At 38.1% G+C, this 27,074-nt stretch overlaps 1 protein-coding gene across 3 annotated transcripts; it reads left to right on the plus strand.

The window, feature by feature from the left end:
• Window positions 1-165: 165 nt before the first annotated feature.
• On the plus strand, window positions 166-27,074 carry LOC111562751 (tetratricopeptide repeat protein 39B). 3 transcript variants are annotated; one of them, XM_035944100.2, is made up of 20 exons: window positions 166-386; window positions 7,656-7,690; window positions 8,314-8,418; window positions 9,611-9,742; window positions 10,774-10,844; window positions 10,936-11,003; window positions 12,374-12,438; window positions 12,543-12,648; window positions 12,976-13,041; window positions 13,883-13,991; window positions 14,085-14,152; window positions 14,267-14,326; window positions 14,622-14,783; window positions 14,854-14,945; window positions 16,143-16,263; window positions 16,342-16,453; window positions 17,481-17,598; window positions 18,453-18,569; window positions 20,063-20,183; window positions 20,275-27,074. In XM_035944100.2, the coding sequence occupies exons 1-19, from the start codon at window positions 348-350 to the stop codon at window positions 20,157-20,159; spliced, it is 1,743 nt and encodes a 580-aa protein (XP_035799993.2). In that variant the 5' UTR covers window positions 166-347; the 3' UTR covers window positions 20,160-20,183; window positions 20,275-27,074. The 3 variants fall into 3 exon arrangements, with proteins under 3 accessions (XP_035799993.2, XP_023117232.2, XP_054863860.1); XM_023261464.3 differs by having other exon boundaries at window positions 167-386; window positions 20,772-27,074; XM_055007885.1 differs by having other exon boundaries at window positions 167-386; window positions 20,063-27,074.

Here is a 27,074-nt window from a genome sequence, read left to right on the forward strand (position 1 = left end):
AAAATAAAGGTTTAAATCTTCTAACATAATAATCTGTTTAGGGATCAGAATATTTCCAATAACGGATGGTGTTTATTTGTAATGATCGATGTGTTTCCTGCTGCTCTGTGGGAGGAGGAACGTCAGGAGGTGTGTTCTTCTGTTCTCCTGTTCTCCTCTCCGGTTTCCTCCTTCACGGAAATGAGCTGAAAGCTGCGACACCGACAGACGCAGGAAGAACCGGAGCCGATCAGCGACCGACAGATGATCAATAAGCTCCGGGAGGAACGCGGGGACCGATCAGCGGCAGCAGCTCAAAGGCATGAGGTCCTAGAGAACAGCGGACCTGAAGGAAGACAGGCAGCGACATGGCCCACGTAGGCAACGGAGCGACGGAGGAGGAGGAGGTGGGAGAACCCGATCTGCTATAAATAGATCTATGTGCTATAGTCAGGGTTCTGTTATTAACAGATCTACAGTCAGGGTTCTATTAAATACAGCTCTACAGTCAGGGTTCTACTATATAGAGATATATAGTCATGGTTCTATTATATGTAGTTCTATAATCATGGTTCTATTATTTGTAGTTCTATAATCGTGGCTCTATTATGTGTAGTTCTATAATAATGGTCTAATTTTTATAGTCATGATTCTACTATATAGAGATCTGTTGCCAGGTTGAGGAGGTTCTAGAGGTTCTAGATGTTGTTCTGAACGTCTGTCAGGAGGTTTTACATCTGGATCTGTGCAGGAATGAGAATCTACCAGCCTTTAGTGGGGTTCTATTGGGGTTCTAGTGTGGTTCTGGTCTCAGAAGGTTCTATGGATTTAGACATCTTTGGAGAACACAGTTTTAAGGCTTCATCTGATGTTCTGCAGATCATTGAGGTGGATCTAGAGGATTTATGAAGCTGCTCAGAACCACAGATGTTCAGGTGGACCTCGTGGTTCCAGATGTTCTATAGGAGGTTCTGTCAGGTGTTCTGCAGACGCTGATGGCTCTCCTCGTGGTTCCGACTGTTCTCTAATAGTCTGACTCGTCTCATTGCTGAGGAATCTGAGGAACCTGAGTCCTCGCTGCTGCTGAACCTCGGAATCACCCAATGAGGACCTTGGTTCTGCTGCTGTCACCTTTTAGAACCTTTAGAACCTGAACCAAAGACCTGAGACATGACTGAAATGTGAAGAACCTCAGGAACACAGAACATCTGTTCTAGTTCAGTGGTTGGAACCACAGAGCTCCAGCTGAGTTCTGTTTATGTCCATTACTGCTGGTGGTGTGTTTACAGTCTGCAGGTTCAGGGTTCCCAGAGGAGGTTCCACGGGTTCTAGAGGAGGTTCCACGAGTTCTAGAGGAGGATCCACAGGTTCTAGAGGAGGTTCCACGGGTTCCTAGAGGAGGTTCCACAGGTTCTACAGGAGCTTCCACAGGTTCTAGAGGAGGTTCCACGGGTTCCCGAGGAGGTTCCACAGGTTCTACAGGAGTTTCCACAGGTTCTAGAGGAGGATCCACGGGTTCTAGAGGAGGTTCCACAGGTTCTACAGGAGCTTCCACAGGTTCTAGAGGAGGTTCCAGCACTTTGTGAACTATTTTCAGAGCTCCCTACTTGAAGTAAAACATACTTCAGCTCACTTTTTCCAGTTTTGCACAAGTTTTTTGTGTTTTTCTGACTTTCTGAGGTCTTTTCAGTCTTTATCAGGGTTCAGGGTTCCCAGAGGAAGATCCACAGGTTCTTCACCAGGTTTTAGAACTTTGGGAGCCATTTTCAGTGTTCTGTTTGTCAAGTGATTGCTAGTTGTCTAGAAGTCTTCCTGTACTCTTTGAACTTTCTGAGGAGTTTTCAGTATTTTATCAGGTTTCAGGTTTCCCAGAGGACGATCCACAGGTTCTGGAAGATTTCTCAGCAGTTTGGAAGCTATTTTTGGAGCTCTGTATCATGATTTTATCAGGGTTCCCAGAGGACGATCCAGAGGTTATGAGGGTCAATTTTAGTGGAACCGATTTTAACAGAATTTCACGTGTTTCTGAGGCGTTTTCAGAAGGTTCATTACATCTTTTTATAGTAATTCAGCGTCTCTTTTTATACATTTTGTCTCTTTTTATGGTCATTTTGTGTCTTTTAGGATCATTTTCTGTCTTTTTGTGTTTTTTTAATTTTATGGGCATTTTGTGTCTCTTTCTGGTGGTTTTGTGTCTTGTAGCCGTTGTCTGTCTTTTTATGGTAATTTTGTCTGTTTTATGGTCATTTTTGTCTTGTGGTAATTTTGTGTCTCTTTAGTCATTTTGTCTCTTTTATTGGACATTTTTTGTCTGTTTATGGTCTTATAGTGTCTCCTTGTAGTAATTTTGTCTCTTTGTATGCTCATTTTGGTGTATTTTTTCATTTTTATGGTCATTTTCTGTCTTTTTACAGTCATTTTGTGTCTTGTTTGGTTATTTTATTTCTCTATGGGGTTGCTTTGTGTCTTGTGCCCATGTTAATGTTTTTGTCTTTTTATGGACATTTTTTTGGTCTTTTTATGTTCATTTTGGCTCTTTCTATGGTTATTTGCCATCTTCTTATGGTATTTTGTTGTTTTTATGTTCATTTTGTGTCTTTTTATGCTCATTTTCTGTCCTTTTGTGGTCGTTTTCTGTCATTTTTGTGCTGTTTCACTCAGCTGTGACCAACAGTAACTCAACAAAAATTCTGATATTTTTTGGCTGAACCAAAGGAAAATTAGTAAAAACTGACGGGAGCAAAAAATGTTCAGAAACCAGCTGGAGTTGAGACGTTTTGTTGGTTTTTTTCTGACCAGGTCCAGTGTTTTCACGGCTCTCTGAGGAGCTTTCAGTCCATTTCGGCGGTTTTGGTTTTTATAAAGAACTTTTAGTTTCTTTAATGAACTTAAAATCTGACAGAAAATGAGGAAAACTTGTTTTGGTTCTTCGGAGTGTCAGACTTCCAGTGTGTTGGACGGAGATGACCGTAGAAGTGTGAGGTATTTGGACATAACCAGACAGCAGACGGTGTCTTTAATATTCTGCTGGTTGGGACTCGTCATCAGCTGACTGCATTCAGACTCGATGAACCAACGTCGTTCTGAGTGGCTGCCTGTGTTTCCTCCTTCACGCAGCATTATTTCAGTCACGGCAGCTAAAAACGACGGCGTCAGGAGGAGAACGTTAGCAGAATGTGATTATTATCAGGAGAACACAAGGACACCACTGTCCAGGCCTCCTCGGCTGGAACTTCTGTTTGTTCTGCAGGTCAAAGGTGGACCCACACCACGAGTGTCGAGTCAAGACGCACAAGGTCGTCGCTGTTTCCTTCTGGGTGGTTCCACAAAGTCTTGATGACGCGATCTGGAGATGTTTTAGAGAATGTTCAGAGGGTTTACGAGGTTCTGGTGATCTTTGAGAAGGTTCTGAGGTTCAAATGATCCTGGTGGTGGTCCTGAAGGTCCCTAAAATATCAGAGAAACACTTCGTTCAGTGAATGGAGTTGTGCAACAGTGATGGAAGATTATCCGAGAAGGTTCCACAAGTCATTTAAGGGGTTGTAGGGTAGATTGAAGGGTGTAGAGTGGATGGTTCTAAGAGTCTTGGAGGTCTTCATAGGGTTTTAGGGGTTGTAGAAGGGGTGGTAGGAGACATTATGGGTTCTAAAAAGTCTCTGAAAATGATGTGAGATGTTTCCATAGTGGTTTTATGGAACCCTCTGGACATCGGACTGGATCTAAGGGTGCTGAAGTTCTTCATGTTTTCATTTAAAAGGTTCTAGGAGGTATGAAAAAGATGCAGGAACGGGTGATGTGACTCTAAAGAGTCTTTGAGAATGGAATGTTTCTCAGTTGGTTTTGATGGTTTCATGGAACCTTCTGAGGTTCTGAGGGTCTCGAGTGCATTCCTGTTCCTACTGAAGGGGTTCTAGGGATACAAGTCCAAGTGGTGGATCTCTAAAGAGTCTCTGGGAACACTGACGTTCCACGGGGGTTTTGCTAGTGGATCTAAAGGTCTTTGTTGGGTCACTGGACAGATTCAGGTTCTTAGGAGTATTAAAGGGGTGCTTCAGAATGCTTTGGAGATTCTTGAGTTTCCTTTAGGACAGGAAGTGTCATTGGTTGGGTTTTAAGGCTCTGAGGGATTCTCTAAGTGCTTCCGATGATCCTTGAGGAGGTTCCAGTGTTCTAAAGATGCATGAGGATGTGTTTTTAAAGTCTTTTGAGAGGTACCTGGTGGTAGAATGGGTTCTAAGGATCTTGAAGGTCTTACTGTGGTCACTCAGAGTTCTCCAGGGTTCCTTCAGTGGGTTCTGAGACATTTGTTGGGCCTTGAAGGAATTTCTGGGTCTTAACGAGGTCGTGGAATGCATGTGGTGATTTATTCAGTTGGTTCTAAGAGCCTTAAAGCCAGTTCTTCACCGAGGATCAACAAGCGTTTAAGGTCATGTGAGAAAGTTTGACGTGGTTGAAGTTTCCCAGGGCTCAATGAATCAACTGAGAGGAGATTTATGTCACTGACGGGTTAAAAACGACAACAAAGAGACACAACACCACCACAAAATGACACAAAACTACCACAAAGAGACACAAAACTACCTCAAAGAGACACAAAACCACCACAAAGAGATGCAAAACAACCACAACAAGATGCAAAATGACCACAAAGAGACAATAAACAACAACAAAGAGACACAGAATGACCATGAAGAGACATAAGATGATCCTGCAGGTTCTCTGGAGGTTCTCTGGGAGGTTCTCTGGAGGTTCTCTGGGAGGTTCTCTGGAGGTTCTCTGGGAGGTTCTCTGGAGGTTCTCTGGGAGGTTCTCTGGAGGTTCTCTGGGAGGTTCTCTGGAGGTTCTCGGGTGTGTTTCTGGTAACAGGACTCAGTGTTGACTAATTGATTAGAACGCCGCCGTCACCAGAGACTCTGACTCCACCTCAGTTTGAAACATCAGACAGCAGCTGCTTCCTGTTTCATCTGCTGCCGACTGAACACAAACCGCTGAAACCTGGAAGGACAACATCACAGGAGGCAGAGGAACAAAAAAAGACACACAATGAGCATAAAAAGATACACAATGAGCAAAACTGACACAGAATGACCAAATTTAAACACAAAATGAGACAAAAAAACACCAAAATTAGACACAAAATGACAATGAAAAGACACAAAATGAGTAAAATGACACAAGAATACCAAAAAAAGACACAAAATGAACAAAGTTAGACACAAAATGACCAAAATGAAACACAAAATGACCGAAATGAGACACAAAATGACCGAAATGAGACACAAAATGACCATAAAAAGACGCAAAATGACTAAAATTAATCACAGAATGACCAAAATGACCAAAGATAGACACTGTTTGTGGTCATTTTCTGTCTTTTTAGGGTCTTTTGTGTCTCTTTGTGGTTGTCTCTTTTCGTGGTCATTTTATGTGTTTTTGTGATAATGTTTTTGTTTTTATTGGTCATTTTATGTCTCTTTGTGGGTGTTTTGTCTCTTTTCATGGTCATTTTATGTGTTTATATGATCATTTACTGTCTTCTTATGGTATTTTTTTATTTTTACGATCATTTTCTGTCTTTTTAGGGTCATTTTATGTCGCTGTGGTTGTTTTGTGTCTAATTTTGGTCATTTTCTGTCTTTCTAGTGTAATTTGTGTCTCTTTATGCTCATTTTATGTGTTTTTGTGGTAATTATTTAGTTTTTTGTGGTCATTTTCTGTCTTTTTAGGATCATTTTGTGTCACTTTCTGTCATTTTTGTGGTATTTTGTGCATTTTGAGTCTTGTTTTATGTCTCGTTTTCTCACTTTATGTGTTTTTATGGTAATTTTTTCTTTCTTTGTGGTTGTTTTGTGTAAATTTACTGTCCTTTTGTGCCTTTTTATGGCCCTTTTACATTTATTTACTGTCGTTCTATGTCCATTTGTGTTGATTTTGTGTCTACGTTTGTGAATCCTGTGTGTCTTTATGGTCATTTAGTGTTTTATTTTGGTCTTTTTGTGACTATTTTGTGTGTCATTTTGTCCATTTATTGCATCTCTGCTGCCCTTCATGCTGCTTTTTGATGGTTTTACCTCCAGGACGTGTTTTGCTGTTTTGCTGCCTGTCAGACTTAACTCAGGGTGAAACACGGTTTATTTGATGTCTGCGATCCAAACACCAGTATTGGTTGTGTTGTTTGTGGGTCACAGCTCTGAGGGTCGATGTTCAGTCTGCAGTTCTTATGTAACATCTATTATTAGCTGCTCTGAGCTGCACTCGTCTGTTTACAGCCACAAGAACCGAACCGAGACCCTCCAACTGCTCAGAACAGCACGTTATCCTCACAACAATCAGCACAATAATGAGATACAAGTTGGAAAAGCAGAGAAAATTACCAAAATTCAAGAATTTATTAGAGGCACAAACTGGAAAAACAAGAACAATTAACAAAATTATAGAATTTATTTGAGAGACAAACTAGAAAAACAAGAAAAATCAACAAAATTTAACCATTTATTAGAGATACAAACTGTAAAAACAGAAATAATCTCCATATTTTAACCTTTTTAATGAAACTCTAACCACCCATCTGTGATTTGTGGTTCTGTCAGGAAAATTTACCAAGTCTGAGTTAAAATCCTGATATTTCTGTTTAAAATTACACAGAAAATAACTATAAAGAGACACAAAATGACCATAAAAAGACACACAATGACCACAAAAGGAAACAAAATGACCATAAAAAGACACAAAATAACCTTAAAAAGCCACAAAATGACCATATTTTAGCTCAGATTTGGTTAATTTTCCTGACTGAAACTCATCACAGAGGGGTAGTTAAAGGTTTGTTGAAAATGTTAAAATTTGTGGATTCCCAGAGGATGATCCACAGATTATGGAGATTTCAGTACTTTCTGAGCCTTTTTCAATGTTCTTTATGTAAAGTACAACATAAAAGTTATATAAATGACATGATTTATCAGCCAGAAACTGTAAAAACAGACAGAATCATTAGATTTTCAGATTTCAGACTGTCCTTGAACGCATCACAACTGATCAGGTGGGGGGAAAAATCCTAAAACCTGAGCTCATTTTGGAGCGCTTTTCTCTCGTTGGACACATTTTAAACAAGATTTTCACTCATTAGATGGATTTTTAATAATTTTAGACAAAGTTTTACTGTGTTGGACACATTAATGAATAATTCTAAGAAGGTTGTTGTCACTTTGGACACATTTTGAGTCATTCTGGAGATTGTTCTTTTTTTTTTCATAGTATTAGGCAAATTTTGTTTTTAAAAAAAATCACTAAAATGACATTATTCATCACAGCCATAAACTGTAAAAACAGAAGAAATCTCTATATTTACATCTTTTTAACGAACCTCTAATTACCCCTCTGTCATGTGCCGTTCTGTCAGGAAAATTCACCAAATCTGGGCTCATTTTGGACCATTTTTCTCTCGTTGGACACATTTTGAGTTAAATTAAACCAGATTTTCTCTCATTTGATGGATTTTTAGGGACTTGTTGAATCATTGAGGACCAGTGTTTCTGATACTAGACACATTTGTCACAGTTTGAGTCATTCTGGATAAGTGTCGACATCCGTTGCCATGGTGATGATGGTGACAGGAAGTGAACTTGAACTCACCTGGAACCTCAGATCAACTAAACCAGAACGTCTGTTTGTTTCAGGACTGTTTCGAAGACGCCTTCGACCGGATACCAGCGTGAGTACACAACTACTACACAACTACTACACAACTACACAACTACTACACAACTACTACACAACTACTACACGACTACACAGCTACTACACAACTACTACACGACTACTACACAACTACACAACTACTACACAACTACACAACTACACAACTACTACACGACTACACAACTACTACACAACTACACAACTACTACACGACTACACAACTACTACACAACTACTACACAACTGCTACACAACTACACAGCCACTACACAACTACTACACAACTACTACACAACTACTATACAACTACTATAAAACTACTGTACAACTACTACACAACTACTACACAACTACTACACAACTACACAGCTACTACACAACTACTACACAACTACAGAACTACTACACAACTACAACACAACTACTACACAGCTACTACACAACTACTACACAGCTAGTACACAACCACACATTAACACACAGTCGGTCTCATGTCTGTTTCACTTTCAGTCACCTGCTCTGTTGAAAAGCTGTTTGAGCTGTGTGGTTGTGTTACTGTGTGTTAATGTGTTTGTGTCTATGCGTGTGGTTGTGTTACTGTGTGTTATTGTGTGTCTGTGTGTGTGTTTTGTGTAGCTCCTGCAGCATGGACCTCCAGACCTCCATCCAGGAGACCCAGTGTGCTCTGAACCTGGTTCTCAACAACAAGTTCTCTGAAGCTCTGGACCTCCTCAAACCCTGGTAACCATGGCAACACAACAGTATGTACACCGTGTCCCTAAAGTTGGTTCCCCCCTCTGGACCACATATTTGGTTGGTTCCACCTGGTCTTCAGGTTCTGTTTGGTTGTTGGTCAAACTGTCAGGTCCCAGAAAATAAACTCCCAACCAGATGTTGGAAGAGAAGTCCAGTCTGGAGAGGTGAAAACATCTTCAAGAACCTACCAGAGAAGTCCAGTTGATTTCTACTGAAGCTCTTGTAGGTTCTTGAAGATATTTTCACCTCTTATCTTGGATGAAACATCTTCAAAATGAGAGGTAAAAACATCTTCAAAAACCTACTAGAGAAGTCCAGTTAGTTTCTACTGAGGCTGTTGTAGGTTCTTGAAGGTGTTCACCTCTCCTCCAAGAGACTAGACTTCCTTGGTAGGTTCTTGAAGGTTCTTGAAAACGTCTTCAGGAACCTACCAGAACCAGAACCCAACTGAGAACTGTTGGGAATCCTGAACATCTTTACCAGTCCAAAACTGACCTCCATGAAACATCTCAACTCCAGAAGATAGAACCGTCCACACTCTAGAACCTCTAACGTTCCATGAAACACTGACAGACTGGTTATTGGATGAATTCATTATGCTGCATATTGAGTCTCTGAGCTTTGTTCTTCTGGGGAGAACCAACTTTAGGGACACAGTGTAGTGTAGTGTATTGTTATGTAGTGTAGAGTAGTGTAGTGTAGTACAGTGTAGTGTAGTATAGTGTAGTGTAGTGTAGTGTATTGTTGTGTAGTGTAGAGTAGTGTAGTGTAGTGTAGTGTATTGTTGTGTAGTGTAGAGTAGTGTAGTGTAGTATAGTGTAGTGTAGTATAGTGTAGTGTAGTGTAGTGTAGTGTAGTGTATTGTTGTGTAGTGTAGAGTAGTGTAGTGTAGTGTAGTGTAATGTAAGTAGTGTAGTGTAGTATAGTGTAGTAGTACACACAGTACTGCAGTATTCTGCTGTGTAGTGGCCTCAAAACTTCATCAGTAATGTTGGTGATAAAATAGTTTCATTTTTGTTGAACTGGAAATGGTTTTTGGACATTTTTTAACTCACTTTAGGCGATTTGTGACTCATTTGTCAATTTATTGTGTCCTTTTGCAAAATTCTTCCCACATTTTGGACATTTTTTTAGTGTTTCTGTCCAAACTGAGAGACGTTGTGTGTGTGTCGTACAGGTGGAGGGACAGCATGTACCACGCTCTGGGCTACAGCAGCATCCTGGTGATGCAGGCCACCATGACCTTCGAGCACCACGACATCCAGGTCGCCATGGCAACCATCAAGGAGGCTCTCAACACCTGTCAGAGGTGACGTTTGTTCTTCACATTCATTAGTTTGTTTGTTTTTTGCATCTTTATTTGGTGCGATAAATAAATGATAACGTTCCTGAAGCGTTTTTTCATCACTTTAACCCAGAATCTGTTTTATTTTCTCCACTTTCTCCACATTTTCCTGTATTTTAGGTTTGAAAACATAAAGGTAGAATTACGAGTTCACATGTTTGATTGGAGGGCAGCAGAAAGCGATGCATTATGGGATGTTTGGGAAATTGTTTGGGAAAGAACATGTTAAGAAATCATATGTAATATAAGAAATGAGGGATGATCTGTAAATTTCACAGAGTATTTTGAAAATTAAAGCTAAATACTGGTGAAACATTATTTTTCTCATAGAGCACTGTATTAACATTGAAAAACTTCAAAAATCTGTTGAAAATAATGACAACTATCCATAAAATAATGAATTAAATACAGTAAAACAGCATTGCCAAAGAACAAATTAGCATTTTTATGTGAACATTTTTACAGATTTTATTTATAATTTAACAAAATTGGGAAAATTCTACAGAAAGAGCGGTTGTAAGCAGTTTAAAATAGTTTATTCATGGACCGATGCAAAAAAAAAAATTCTGTTAAAAAAATTCAGTGAAAATCTGGCAGCAAAGTTGCTAGATCAATATGTAAAAAAAACTGTAACATAACAACAAACAAACAATTATATTTGAGCTGATTGAAACACAGTAAAACTATGTGGTATTACATATATTGTTAAAGTACAAATACTGTAATTAAAAATAGATTTTTATTTGGACATTATTTACAGTTTCATCCTGTTTTTTACAGTGTAAAGTATTATTCTTTTCTGTGTTTTGAATAGTTATCTGTAATTTAACTAAATAAAAAAATGAAAAAATTTGTAAAAAAGCGTTTTGAAAATATTTTTCTTCCAAGTTAAAGCAAACATCTGTGAAATAAAAATAATTAATGAACGGATCTTTGTGACAAATCCTTTTATATTTTATTTTGGTGGTTGTGATGTGTCCAAACCGTGTGTTCAGGTTCAGGAAGAGGAACTCGATGGTCGGATCTCTGTCCAGTCTCATCAGCAAACAGTCCAACCTGCAGGAAGGTAGGTAAACTCAGGCCACGCCCACGCTGCCTCTCATTGGCCGCCCAGGTGTGACAGGAAGCAGGAAGTGACAATGCTGCTGTGTTTGCAGAGGAGATGCATGCAGAGATCTGCTACGCCGAGTGTCTGCTGCAGAAAGCCACGCTCACCTTCATACAGGTCAGAACTCACCTGTTCACCTGTTTACATGTTTACATGTTTATCTGTCTGGTTGTTTACCTGTCTGTTTACCTGTATGTTTACCTGTCTGTTTGTCTGTTTACCTGTTTACCTGTCTGATTGTTCACCTGTCTGTTTACTTGTTTACCTGTCTGTTTACCTCTTTACCTGTCTGTTTACCTGTCTGTTTACCTGTCTGTTTACCTGTCTGTTTACCTCTTTAGCTCTTTACCTGTATGTTTACCTGTCGGCTTACTTGTCTGTTTATCTGGCTGTTTACCTGTATGTTTGTCTGTTTACTTGTCTGGTTGTTTAACTGTCTGTTTATTCGTATGTTTACCTGTGTATGCATGTACGTATTGTCTTTTTACTTGTCTACCTGTTTGTTTACATGTTTACCTTTCTGGATGTTTACCTGTTTCTCTTTTTACCAATTTGTTTACCTGTCTACTTATTCAGTTGTTTACTTGTGTATCTGTTTACCGCTTCACCTGTCTGTTTATTTATCTTTTTTGTATGTTGACCTTTGTGTTTATCTGTTTACCTCTTGTTTGTTTATTTGTTTGTTTACAAGCCAAAAACAAAAAGTTGAAGCACAAAGTGAAACACATCAATTAAAATAACCATAAGAAGAAGAACTATCAGAAACAGGCTGAATACTGTGAACGTTGGGACTGTAGTGCATTAAATACGCTAAATACGTGAAGTACTGCAGTACACAGGAGTGTAGTATCCTGTAATACTTTATATACATTAAACAGATAAAACCTGAATTATCCGGCAACATGTTGAGGTTTTGTTGTTTCTGATGGTGAGTAAACATGAGTTAGCATCCATCAGGTTTACATCCTGATGTTTATTGACTACTATAATACTACTATAAATGCTATAAACACTGTAAATAAACAATATTTTCATGACAGTAGTGGATGGAAAAATGTCATTTTTGACAAATTGTGAGACATTTTTGACATTTTGGGGGAATTTTGAACCAATTATGAGACAGTAGTGGATAAAAAGGTGCATAAAATCTCATTTTATTTTGAAGATTTTCCTAAATTTAGGGTTAAATTTTGAATACATTTGGATCAGATCCCACCAAACGAGACACTACATGTAAAAAGTGATGTTTTCAATCCTGACACCCTGTTTTCAGTTTGGCTGCTATCAGCTCGAGAACTGAACCATTTTCCTGCAGAAAAACACAAAAAATGAGCCGTTCATCGTCTGCATACCTAGAGAGGGGATTACCGTCAAAATCGATGGGGTTTTTTTTTGTATAATTGAACACCTACATTGTCACAGAAGGAGCTCAGAGCTTGTTGGAAAACGCTAACGATGAGTTCTTCTTCTTGTTCTCGGTTTTCCAGGATGAGAACATGATCAGTTTCATCAAAGGAGGCATCAAGATACGAACCAGCTACCAGATCTACAAGTGAGTCGTTGATTTCATGTTGAAACTGCTTTCAGTCAGAACAGTTCCAAAGAAGATGACTGTTACTTCCTGGTTGTGATGTCACGCTTCATGCCGTCCAATAGGGACTGTCAGAATGTGCTGAACGTCACCCAGGACCTGGCCGGCCAGCCTGATTTGTTCAAGCAGTTTGAGGGTGGAGTCAAGTTGGGGATCGGCTCCTTCAACTTGGTGAGACGTTTGACTTGTGGCCCGTGGAGTCCTGGACGGGAGGAGTTTAGCTGCTGCAGATGTTGAGTCACACTGAGTCTGAGTTCAGGATGTTGTTTCAGCTTCAGCTTCACAGATAATGATGAACATTTAGCGCTGTGATGGTGGAGAAGACGAGGGTTTGTTTATCTGATCTGGTAGAAATAGAAGGGTATCGTCAGCGTATTGGCGAATCAGAGACATAAACTTAAACAGTTCCAGAATAACAATGAAAGACAGTAAATAATTGCTTCAAAGTGAGTTTATTTGATAAATGCTTTGCTCTAAAGTCATTTCTGTGTCTTCCAGATGTTGTCTCTGCTCCCTCAGAGGATTTTGAGGCTCTTGGAGTTCATCGGATTCTCAGGAAACAGGGTCGGTACAACGAATATCTTTAACTTCTGAAACACCAAACCTGTTAGTGAGTTTAAAAACATGATTTCTTTTCTCCAAAATGACTCCATTTATAAAAAAAACAACTGTGAACTCAGAGCAGGTTTTCAACTTTCCGAGTTTTTTACCAAGTTGGATACATTTTGAGTCATTCTCAACATGTTTTTGAAACACAGGACAAATGTTGAGTCATTTTAAGCAAGTTTTTTATCATGTTGGACACATTATAAGTCAGTTTGGACGAGGTTTTGTCCTTTAAGTGAAGTCAAGTCTGACAAAGTTTGCTTAATGTTGGACAATTTTTGTCATTTTGGATGAATTTTAGGTCATTTCGGAGATGTTTTTGTCGGATTCTGACCAATTTCTAGTCATTTTGAACATGTTTTTGCAACATTGCACATATTTTGATTCATTTTGGGCTTGTTTGGGCAAATTTTAGGTCATTTTTGAGACGTTTTTGTCTCGCTGGACATGTTTTGGGTCATTTTTGAGAAGTTTTTGTCTTGTTGGATGTTTTGGGTCATTGTGGAGATGTTTTTGGTCTTGTTGGATATTTTAGGGTCATTTTCTAGATGTTTTGGTCTCTTTGAACATGTTTTGGGTCATTTTGGAGACATTTTGGTCTCATTGGACATGTTTTGGATCATTTTTGAGACGTTTTTGTCTTGTTGGACATGTTTTGGATCATTTTTGAGATGTTTTTGTCTTGTTGGACATGTTTTGGATCATTTTTGAGATGTTTAGAGTCCTTAGAGTCCAGAGGATTAAAGTGAAACAGATTTTAAAGTGGTTTGTTGTGTAAACTTTCTCCGTCTGTCTGCAGGGCTTCGGTTTATCTCAGCTCAGAGACGGAGCTTCCAGCCACAGTTTGAGGTCTATCCTTTGTGCTCTGACGCTGCTCTTCTACCACACCTATGTTTCTCTGATCCTCGGTAGAGAACTTTATCACCTTTATCAGCTTTATTTACTTTATCAGCTTCATCAGGAGATCCAGGACGCTAAACTTTGCTGTTTTCTCTGATCAGGAACCGGAGAAGGAAACCTGGTGGAGGCCGAAGCTCTGCTGGAACCGTACAAACACAAATACCCCAAAGTATGGAAAACCACAAACACCACAGCAGCCCAGATGAAGTTTATGGTTCAGAAAAAAACACACACAAAGCAGTAATTTAGATATTTTTATCTGAGAGTGTATTCTGTCTTTCAGGGCTCCATAATCCTGTTCTACTCGGCTCGAATCGCTGCTCTGAGAGGAAACTTTGAGAAGGTTTGGACTTTTAGATTCACACAAAATGACTTTCACCTCATGATTTATTTATCTAGAACCTCAGAGATGGTAGATGGTGGTATAATAATGTAGTAATCAGTGTATTAGTGGTAAAATAATGCAATAATCAGTGTATTAGTGGTATAATAATGTAGTAATCAGCGTATTAGTGGTATAATAATATAATAGTCAGTGTTTTAGTGGTATAATATTGTAGTAATCAGTGTTTTTGTGGTATAATAAAGTAATAATCGGTGTATTAATGATATAATAATGAGTATATTTTGCTGTCCAGGCCCGGGCTCGCTATGAGGAGTGCATCAGCAGCCAGCAGGAGTGGAAGCAGATCCACCATCTGTGTTACTGGGAGCTGATGTGGACTCATTCGTACCAGCAGGACTGGAAGCAAGCATTCCACTATGCCGACATGCTGTGTAGAGAGAGCCGCTGGTCCAAGGTCAGCTAAACAAACACTGCTACCGTCTGAAAACACGACGCCCCGCTAAACTAAACCACTTCCTGTGCAGGCCATCTACGTTTACCAGAAGGCGGCCATCTTGAGCATGATGTCAGAGGACGAGGCGAAGAAGACGGGAGAAGACGTCGTGGAGCTTTTCAGGTTCCAGCTTTAAAACAGATCTACTAATCTAACTAACATCATTATCGTCATCTGGAGACCTGGAAAATGAGCAAAATTACACAAAATGCATGAAAATATACGAGAATAAATGAAAACACTTTCAGGAAATAAATTCATTAGTCAGAAAGTGAAATAAACTGTAAAAATGAACAAAAAATGACTTTTTTTGATTTTACTGTATTTTTTAATGAATTTAAGTTAATAATAGTAAAACTTGTTAATTGTATTTATTAAATTACAGATAATATCTTGTAAAATGTCAGAAAACAAGCAATAATTTACATGTTAACCACAAAAAAACTAAATTGTAAACAATGTTCACATCAAAACCTAAGTTTTTAATATTTTTACAATGTGTGATGTTAAAATTAGACTGTTTTATTGGATTTGAATCAAAGCAACTAAATACTACTGATGTTTCCGTGGTACTTCTCACACAACTACACTATAAAAAACTGTAGAAATCTGGCAGCAAGTATACCAGAAAAAATACATTTAAAAAACTATAGAAAAGTCCATAACTGTGAAAAGAGCAGCAACTATGATGTTATTTTTAGCTGATTTGTATTTATACATCTTTATACACCTTTATATACCTGTATATACCATTATATACCTTTATGTACCTTTATACACCTTCACGTACCTTTATATACCTTTATATACATTTATATACCTTCATATACCTTTATACACCTTTACATACCTACATATACCTTTATATATCTGTACATACCTCAGAAAAAAAGAAATTTTAAACCTTAAAACAAACAAACCCAACATTTTTGCAAATTTTGATTAATACTTTTGCTACAACTACATTTAAGCAAAATTATTAAAAATATAATTTTAAAAAAACTACAAAAATGTCCAAAACTGTAAAAATAACAGCGAGTATAGCAATATTTTTAGCTGTTTTGAATACAGTAAAGCTTAGTTTTTTTTTTTGACAGTCACACGTTGTTCAAGCAAAAATGATCATTTATAAAAATACAGACTATGATATCACTATTATTTACAGGTTTTTTTGACCAGTTTTTAATGTTCCAAATGTGAATTAATACTAAATTAATAGTAAACTTGTTTAGTCTCTGTCATGGTGCTCCTTTATTAAACTCCCACATCGCCCTGTGCTGGCCATCTGTAAACTCCTTCGTCGGTGTTTTTGTTCTTCAGGCAGGTTGAAGGTCTGAAACAGCGTCTGGCGGGAAAATCCATCCCAATGGAGAAGTTCGCTGTGAGGAAGTCGAGACGCTACAAAGCTGCTAACCCCGTCCTTCTGGTCATCCCTGCTCTGGTACTGAACTTTACCGCCGCTAACACACCGCTCATCGCTGGTTTGAGGGTGTTTACCACCGTTTTATTCCCTCCGTAGGAGATGATGTACGTCTGGAACCTCTTCACCATCGTCGGGAAACGAGCCGACTGCACCGAGGCGCTGCTGGTTACCATAGAAACGGCCGAGGAGCAGCTTCGCAATGACCCCAGTGAGCTAAACGCAGCATCAAGCTAGGAGTGCTAATGCTAACACAGTTTAGTGCTAATGCTAAAGCTAGAAAGTGAAGCGGAGTTCCTCAGGGCTCCGTCCTCGGTCCTCTGTTTCACTAAAAAACTCTTTTTTACCAGATTGTACATTTTTAAAGAAGAAACAATCCAGATTAATCCACAGTTTTTACAAATATTCTAGTTTCTTCCAGAAGTGTTCAGGCTTTGGAACATTTAGCAAAAAATTACGATTTTCTAAAATTTTCCTAGTTTTATTCAACGTCCTCAAAAACATTATTTTTCTCCTAAAGTAGCCTCTACCTAAAAAGGCTTTTTGGAATAGCCCAGTTTTAAATAAGTTCCTTATTTTCCTTAATTTTTCACAATGTCCCTGTTTTTTAATAAATATTTCAAGTTTGTCCTCAAGTTTTCCAGCTTTCAAAACATTTCCTTTTTTCAAAAATGTCGTGATTTTTCCAAAAATGTTCGAGAATTATTGAACATCCTCACTCATCCAAAAATATTTTCATGCCTTTTTTACTATAGTAGTGTTAATTAAAAAAAAAACTAATTCAAAATGTCCTGATTTACAAATTTTCTTCATTTTTCACTAATTTTTTACACCTATTTTGCACTTTTCTGTAATTTTCCAATTATTTTCTGACTTCTTTCAGAAACAATTTTTGGTCATATTTTACGAATTTTCTACATATTTTCCACAAATACAAAAAAATAAACTTTTTTAAAATAATTTTTTCCATGAAAACATTTAAGGATAAAATAAACATATAAATATTCATTTACATGTTAGCAAAAGTGTAAAAATATCAGCATCAAAAGTCTGTATTTTTACAGCATGTGACTGTAAAATCAGACTGTATTTAAATCAGCAAATATATCATTGTTTTTCAAATATTTCATGTTTTTTGAAGGAAAAAATATGCTTACGTTAAAACTTTTTTTAGTTTGTTTTCCATGTTGTGTTAAATTACTATAATTAATATACGTCGGTGTCTTCGTCTCCTCCAGACCCGTCAGAGTTCCATCCAGATGACAGCTGTCTGGTCCAGATGTTGAAGGGTCTCTGTCTGAAACATCTGGGAAGGTTACTGCAGGCCGAGCTCTGCTTCACACAGGTCCTGTCCAGGTAACACTAACACACAGCAATACACAACGATACACAATGATACACAACGATACACAACGATACACAATGATACCCAACAATACACAACAGTACACAGCGATACACAACGATACACAATCATACACAACGATACACAATGATACACAATAATACACAACAGTACACAACGATAAACAAAGATACACAGTGATAAACAATACACAACAATACAATGATACACGATACACAACAATATACTGATACACAACGATACACAACAATACACAACAGTACACAACAATAAACAATGATACACAACATAAACAATACATGACAATACACTGATACACAATGATACACAACAATATAGTGATACACGATACACAACAATATACTGATACACAACGATACACAACAATACACAACAATACACTGATACACAACGATACACAACAATATACTGATACACAACGATATACAACAATACACAACAATACACTGATACACAACGATACACAACAATACACAACGATACACAATGATACACAACGATACACAACAGTACACAACGATACACAACGATACACAACAATATACTGATACACAACCATACAGTGACACACAAAGACAGACTGGTTTGTCCACTTAGTACTGAGATGCAATCACTGTTTAGAGTCAGTGGTTATGTTGTGTCTGTGTGTCAGAAGTTAGTGTTGTTGTGTTAGGTCATGTTGTGTTAGTGTGTTATCCTGTGTTGTAGTGTGTTATCCTGTGTTGTAGTGTGCTATCTTGTGTGTTAGTGTGTTATCTTGTGTCTTATTGTGTTAGCTTGTGTTTGAATGTGTCATCTTGTCCTATGTTGTGTTTCGTTGCAGTGAGAGTCGTATCCGGTACGATCACTACCTGATTCCCTTCACTCTCTATGAACTGGGGCTGCTCTATAAACAACAGGGAGATTTCTCCAAGGCCACCGCCTTCATCCAAAACGCCAAGTAGGTAGAAAACTGTGGACTTTAAGATGTTCCTCAGAGTAATACAAGCATTTATATACCTCTATATACCTTCATTTACCTTTATATATATTTATACACCTTTATATACCTCTATATACCTTTATGCACCTTTATACACCTTCATATGCATTTATGTACATTTATGCACTTTTATACTTCTTTATACACCTTTATATATTTTCATATATCTTTATACTCCATTATATACATTTATACATCTTTAAAGACCTTTTTACATGAACAGAATAAATTTTATACAACTTCATTCAGGTTTATACACCTCTTTGACCTCTTTTAAACCTTTATATACCATAAAACACATTCATGTATCTTCCTAAAACCTCTGTAGATATACTATACCTTCATACACGTTTATACACCTGTTTATACCTTTAAGCACAATTCTACATCTCTGTATAGTTTCATATACCTTTAAAAATGTCTCAGCGGTTTCACATACAATAATATACCTCTTTATATACCTTTTATAGATCTGTGTAACCTCTAGACATGCTGCACATTTAGCCTATACAGCTCTACAGATTCTTATTGTAGACCTTCAGACACCTTTAAACACCGTTTTACATCAACAGAGTAAACTTTTATACAACTTTATTCAGGTTTATACACCTGTTTGCACCTTTATATACCATACAATACCTTCACATGTCTTCATACAGCTCTGTAAAGCCTTCGTGACATCAGTGTCTGCTCTAAAAACAACATTTCTACGTCAGTTTACAAGTGAACATCCAGAAAGGAACCCTGTGAACCAGAATACCTGAGCAGGTTGTTGTGAAACACCTGAAATTCCAGACGTGCTTCATGGTCTGAACCGCGAACTTTATTTTTATTTTTATTTTTTCTGTTAAAAAATTTTGCCACCCTTGTATATATTGTAAATAAAGCTGCTGTAACAATGTAAATTTCCCCTGGAGTGGGGAGAAATAAAGAACTTTATCTTATCTTATCTTATCTTATCTGTTTCTGGTCTGAAGTGAGGCCTTCAGTGGAGGTTTCCTGGTTTGTTGTGAGGCCTTCAGTGGAGGTTTCCTAGTTTGTTGTGAGGCCTTCAGTGGAGGTTTCCTAGTTTGTTGTGAGGCCTTCAGTGGAGGTTTCCTGGTTTGTTGTGAGGCCTTCAGTGGAGGGTTTCCTGCTTTGTTGTGAGACCTTCAGTGGACGTTTCTTGGTTTGTTGTGGGGCCTTCAGTGGAGGTTTCCTAGTTTGTTGTGAGGCCTTCAGTTGAGGTTTCTTGGTTTGTTGTGAGGCCTTCAGTGGAGGGTTTCCTGCTTTGTTGTGAGACCTTCAGTGGACGTTTCTTGGTTTGTTGTGAGGCCATCAGTGGACGTTTCTTGGTTTGTTGTGAGGCCTTCAGTGGAGGTTTCCTGGTTTGTTGTGAGGCCTTCAGTGGAGGGTTTCCTGTTGGTTTCCTGTTGGTTCCGTTGACTCTGACTGCTTTTCTTCTGCCTCAGGACCAACTACAAGGACTACTCCATGGAGTCTCGGCTGCACTTCAGGATCCACGCGGCACTCAGCAGCCTCAAAGGTTCTCCTGTCAGGACGCCATAACCCGGAGACCATGAAGGAACTCAGGTGTGTCGCGGTTTCCAGATTGCCCGTCCGCCTGCTTTTCTCTCCGACCTTTTGTTCTGTTTTTTTTTTAAACTTTATTTATTTTCCTCAGCCGAGTCAGTGAGATTCCAGATTAACTTGCACTCCTCAGACAGGCCTCCCATCGACATCTGCTGACAGAACCGAGGTTTCACCGACGGATGCAGAGCCTCGGTTCAACCAGCACCAGATTTTTAACTCAAGACGAAAAACACAGGAGGAGTTTTATTGTGAAGGGCTCGTTCACTCGGACGCAAATACAATCACTTTCTACACATTTTTGACACAAAACTGCATAAATAATCCAACAGTTTCTGCAGATCACATTACTGACGAACCTTCTGGGAACAAATTAGTCTTTTCTGTGTGAACGGGCCCTAAAATCAAACCTTTATTGTGAAAAGCTAACAAATCATGGCCTTACACTGAAGCGTCATTTCAGCGGTTTGTGTAGAATCGTAAATACTGACAGATTTCAGGGTGCAGGATGAAGCAGCAGGGAAACACGATATCTAGAAGTTAAAATCTACGCTTTAAACTTTCCTTATTTTGCCTTTTCTTGATTTCTAGATGAAGCATCGCAGCCTTCTCTCTCACCGACCGTGGCTTAAACAAACACAACACACTCATTCCAGGCTGCTGCCATATGCACAGATTCAAATGGCTGGAGATGCACATTAAGCAGCAATATGAAAGGATTCGTGCTGTCGGTTCTCGGTCATCGTGTCGGTCTGTGAGTTTCCATGTTTAGCATCCTGCGGGTTTATCTTTGGCGTTTCTCAGATGCACGGCAGCTCTGGAGGCTGAAACCACCTTTTTAAACGTCGCTGCTTTAGAATTTAAAGGTTGTCTTTCAGATGCCAGACAAACTTGTGGCTAATTTGCAGTAAAGACTTCTGTTCCGGCCGCTAACGCTCCTAGCTAACATGCTGGTTTACGACAGTTTGCAAACATTCAAGGTTTCCGGCAAATATCTTAGGCAACGGTGACCGCAACCTGTCCACTCCAGCAACCCTCAGAAGGCTAAACTGGGTGCAGCTAACACATGAGCGGATCGTTTTTGAATTCCTAGACGCTGATCCTGATGGAAAAACTCCACAAAATACACATAAAGTATAAAGTGGCAGCAAACATTTTAGCAAAACAGAATTAAAACTCAACAGTTAGACCAAAGTTTTCCACAAAATTAACCACAAGTTTCACACAAACCTCATTTGTGTACAAAAATATGACCTGTGCTGAAAATTTGCATCAAAGTTTAGCTCCAAATATTTGCCAGAAATCTGGAAAAACTACAAATAATCATTTTATTGACAGAAATGCTATTTATGGCAACCTTAAACTGACATGTTCAACACTAAACCAGGCCAGTGAACACATTTAAAGCAGCATTCCTGTTTAACGGCTCGTCACTAGTTCACAGGAGTTCAGTTCACAGGAGACTTGCTAACCTAATTTAGCCAACAGTTTGCTAATGTCCCAATCAAGTGTTCTCGGTCCAATCTGAGTCCTTTAGTATTTAATATCTGCTAAACTGATACCACTTTTCTAGATAGTACACGGTTAAAGTATCTGAGATTACCTGTAGTATCTGGTTCTTCCACCAGGTGGAGCCTCTTCCTGTTTAATCCTGTAGAGACCAGAGGAGACTACAGTTCATGTTAAAGCAGAGTGCATTGTGGGAGTTTTGCTAGCGACGGGCACCATGACAAAGACTTGTGTGGGAGTTTAGCTAGCAACGAGCACCATGACAAAGATGTATGTGGGAGTTTAGCTAGCAATGAGCACCATGACAAAGACTTATGTGGGAGTTTAGCTAGCAATGAGCACCATGACAAAGACTTATGTGGGAGTTTAGCTAGCAACGAGCACCATGACAAAGATGTATGTGGGAGTTTAGCTAGCAACAAGCACTATGACAAAGATGTATGTGGGAGTTTAGCTAGCAATGGGCATCATGACAAAGACTTTGTGGGAGTTTAGCTAGCAACGGGCACTATGACAAAGACTTATGTGGGAGTTTAGCTAGCAACGGGCATCATGACAAAGACTTTGTGGGAGTTTAGCTAGCAATGAGCACCATGACAAAGACTTATGTGGGAGTTTAGCTAACAACGAGCACCATGACAAAGATGTATGTGGGAGTTTAGCTAGCAACAAGCACTATGACAAAGATGTATGTGGGAGTTTAGCTAGCAACGGGCATCATGACAAAGACTTTGTGGGAGTTTAGCTAGCAACGGGCACTATGACAAAGACTTATGTGGGAGTTTAGCTAGCAACGGGCACTATGACAAAGACTTATGTGGGAGTTTAGCTAGCAACGGGCACTATGACAAAGACTTATGTGGGAGTTTAGCTAGTAAAGGGGCACCATGACAAAGACTTATGTGGGAGTTTATCTAGTAAAGGGGCACCATGACAAAGACTTATGTGGGAGCTAACACGGAGCTTTAAATGAACAGTGGCGTTATAGTGACACAGGTGGTTCTTATCTGTTTGTGTTCCACGCCTACTTTGAAGGAATTTGGTTTTATCAGCTCAGGGAGGTGATTTCATCGAACTTGAAGCAGCTCTGCCTCTGAGAAACTCCTAAACATGTCCTCAACTGAAGGCTTCACGTCCGTCCTGGCATTACTGTTGTGTAGCTTCAGCTGCTTGATTCTTTTTTTCTGTTGTGTTTTATTCTATTATGTAGTTCAACAATGAAGGGCAGTTTTAATGTCTATAAATGTCCTGATAAATAAGAAGCACAACCTCACAAGATCATGTATCATGACCCTTTTTCTTTTCAGTAGTTTGATATTATTTACTATGATATATAATATATATATAAATATAAATGTTAACATAATGAAAAGATGGAGTGGTTTTATATTAAGTGGCTTTAACGGAAACGCTCCAAGGAAAAGGCTGGAAAACTTACCACCAAAATGTGGTTTTACTCCATATTTAACTCATGAAACAGTGAACCAATGAATTAAGTCATTTAGTTCTACATTTTGAGTCAATTTAACAACATATTTGCTTCCATTTTAAACACCAGGATGAAGGACACACTTGAATAAAGTCACAACAGTTTGTCTTCTCCCTGTTAATGAATGTATCGACAGAAAGAAACGACCAAATTCTACATGTGTGTTTGTCTTTGCTGGGTGTTTTTGTTTTGTTGTGTATTCTGTGCCTGTAGATGTTTGGATGTAAGTTTTCTTCATGTCTCCGTGTGGTTTGAAACTTTACTTCCAAACAACTTAACTCGTCAAGTGCATCACTTTATTGGTAAAAAATGTACGAAAGCAACCAGAGTCGTCTGTATTTATGAGTTGTGTTGATAATAATATTAATAATAATAAATAATAATAATAATAAATGACCTTAAAAGAGGTTCTACAGGGCAATTCTTTCACTCAAAACACTTGGTACGCAGTGGAAAACAGTTAATGGACATTAATATCCACGTCTAGAAGCCTTTGAGGCTAACAGTTTAGCAAGCTAACGCACACGTAGCATAACATAACACAAGACATTATGAAATGGGGAGTCCATTAGGAAGGATAGTTTTTCTTAGACGTTATACAATTAAGGAAAAAAATGGTTCCCGCTGTTTCTTAAAAAACTGACTTTTCTTGGTAAACATACAATATTTGACCAACTGCTAATGCTGGGAGACTGCTAGCAAAGGTTTTAGCTAGCTAACGTTTGTGTCAAAGTTCTGGAACAAAGAAAGTTAAAAGGTAACATGCTAGTATATTGATGTCATAAAATTGTGCTAAAAAGTTAGCATCAGAGCTCCACACAGGGTGCTAATGCTTTTATGTTGACATGATAGTGGAGGCTTTAGCTAGCTAAAAGCAAAATTTTAGCTAGCTAATGTTTGTATGAAAATTCTGGAACAAACGCACAAAAGACTTTCTTTACCAGTGCTACAAAATTGTTTGACCAATGCTATATACTATTTTGGACACGCTAAAAGCTCTTGTTACAACATTAGCATGGTAGCTGTTATCACATAACAAGGCAGCACAATAATATATTGATATTCTCTCCCCAAAATTGACCTAAAAAGTTAGCATTATAGGAAAAAGTAGAGGCTTTCGAAAGCTAACATTTTAGCTAGCTAACGTTTGTTTCAAAGTTCTGGAACAAATGCACAAAAGAATTAATTTACCAGCGCCACAAAATTGTTTGACCAATGCTATATACTATTTTGGACTTGCTAAAAGCTCTTTCTACAGTGTTAGCATGTTGCTCGAAGAGGTTTTCACCAGCTATCGTTGTTAAACAGAGATCTGGAAAGAAGCAGTAATTGTTAAAATCATTATTTAACTATTAAATAACCCTCTATGCATTAAAAAAGTTAGCTTAACAATGCTATATGCTATTTTAGCAATACACTCCTAGCTCTTGCTACAGTGTTAACATGTTAGCTATCACATAACAAAGTAGCATGCTACTATATTTAACTGCCATAGATTGTGCTACGTTAGCATTTTAGCGCTATCATCAAGCATTGATGCATAACATATTAGCATGCTAGGGGCTCCAGTTTGTATCTTTTGTTATTCGACATTCAAGGCAAATTTTTAAAGCAGTTTTTAAAGAATTTCCTGAATCATTGCACTTTTATATGTCGGCGTTAAAATATCTGTCAAGTTGGAAATCGGAAACGACTTTTTTCTTTTTTACTGCACAAAACTGCACACAAAGGCATAAAATGAACACTAATACAGGTAAATGTTACTGATAATGAAGCGTTCCCATTGCTATGATGCTAATTAAAACTGAAACACGTTTCCTTCATTTCTGTCTTTATTCATAAACCGTCACAACTTCCTCCACAGAAGACTTTGGTTTGTTTGTTTCATCTGTTGCTTCTGTCGGTGCCTCTGTGTGTTAAAACTGTAAAATATGTTCCCGCATCGCATGTTTCTCTGCATATGTCAAAGCTTTTTCTTTTCTTTAATGAGATTTTTGCTATTCGGTGCGTGGAAGATTTATTGTTGAACCCAAACGATCGGCTTTACAGTTAGCGGTGGACATCCACATGGTGCAATAAAATGAAAACAGAAGAAGATTCTTCATTCTCAGTGATTTTTCTTTTCTTGTTTGATAACTGTCGTCACATTTATGTGCCTCTTTTAGTTCCACGTCTCGATTTTCTTTCAGATTATAAATCTTTTAGATTTATAATGAGCACAAAAGACAAAAGAGGTTGTGTTTAGATACAGTGTGAGTGTAATTTATTGATTTTTAACCAATAATCGAGGCTTTGCACTCTGCTGTAATAGTAATAATAGAAGAGGTGCTTCGTCTTTTAGCCCAGAAAATGCTTTTTTCTCCCGATCACAGTCCTCGCCAAGGAAAAAACAACTACAAGGACTGTTTTTGTGTTTAACTTGACAGAAAACCAAACCATAAACCGTGTTGTGTGAAATGTTTAGTGTTTCCGAGCATCTTTTCTTTTTGAAGTCATCAATTCAGTTTCTGTAAATATAATCTGGAAACAGAAATCACACCAGATGAATATTAGCATTTATTCATCTCCAGACATCAGAGGACTTTGTAACTTCTATAAAAAGTGAAAAAAATAGCAAAAACATAAGAAAAGATTCAGAGAAGGAAGCACTGGATAGAAAAAAAAGAGCTAATTGAAATATTAGCGTTTCAAAATCTTTTCTTTAAGTTGCCTAGAAAATCTGTTAAATATAATGTTACGTAGAAATAATAAAATCCAAACCAAATTGTTAGATAAACCATATTTTTAATGCATCAAAATACAAACTTTAGCTAACCCCAACTTTGTTTTGGCTATCAAACAATGTTAGCTAACCCCAGATTTGTTTTTAGCTATTTAGCAAAAATCTTGGCTAACCACAGAATTATTTTAGCTATTAAACAGAAATGTTAGCTGACCCCAAATATGTCTGACCCAACAAGCTCAGCAGTGAAACAGAAACTTTAGCTAGGCTTTTAAGAAATTTACAAAGTTAAGTGAAACTAATTTTCTAAATGTTGAAGATTCCAAACCGATATGTTTAATATATAAATGTATTAGCAAACTTAAACAAGAGCGTTTTATGACATCAAAGTAAACCGTTAGCCATCTAAGCTAAATTTCTAGCTAACCTGAACAAAAGCGTAGCTGAACTAAATGTTTGCGGGACATTTTTGATGAACACGATAAAAATAAGATGTCTAATTAATGCTTTTTCACGATGAAGGCTTCCTGTGTGTCTATTCTGTGTTATTGAAGCTGCAATATATGTGTGTTGAATTACTGAGCAAAATGTGTGCAATACATTTCAAAAGCCATAATTCTTTTGCTAGTTGCCTTTACACCCTCCAACAAAGCTTATTCCTTCCCTGTAAATGTGTAGATCTTAACCAGAAACGTACCAGATGTCCTCTGGATGTGGAATAGTCTCAGCTTGTTGCGTAATTCTGCAGTTTAAACCGGAGATTTAACACAAATTATTGACATTTTGTCACCACATTTGTTTGCTAACGGTAAAATCATGTCTCCAAGCAGTAAACTATTGGAGAGAGTTTTTAAAAATGTGATTTATGGATGCTTCTGGTGCGTTTGTGGCATTAAAAGTCCTCCCTAGCTTCGAATCTGATAAATTATGTTAGCATAATGACTGGATCGGCCACCAAGAGACGAATGACTCCATCGATCAGGAACGTTGGAATAAAAGTCTGTTAGAACGCTTCATGTCCTCAAGCTTCTGATTTGAATAAAAACAGCAGAAACAGGTTTACTTGTGTGAAAAGTTGCGTTTGGTTTGGATTTATTGTTGATATTCTGATCTGTCAGCATGAAGTCTCTGTTCAAACCTGAGAACTCAATAAATCTGAGCAGAAACTAGTTAA

This window comes from Amphiprion ocellaris, chromosome 23, assembly GCF_022539595.1.
Source record: "Amphiprion ocellaris isolate individual 3 ecotype Okinawa chromosome 23, ASM2253959v1, whole genome shotgun sequence".
NCBI classification, from domain to species: domain Eukaryota; kingdom Metazoa; phylum Chordata; class Actinopteri; family Pomacentridae; genus Amphiprion; species Amphiprion ocellaris.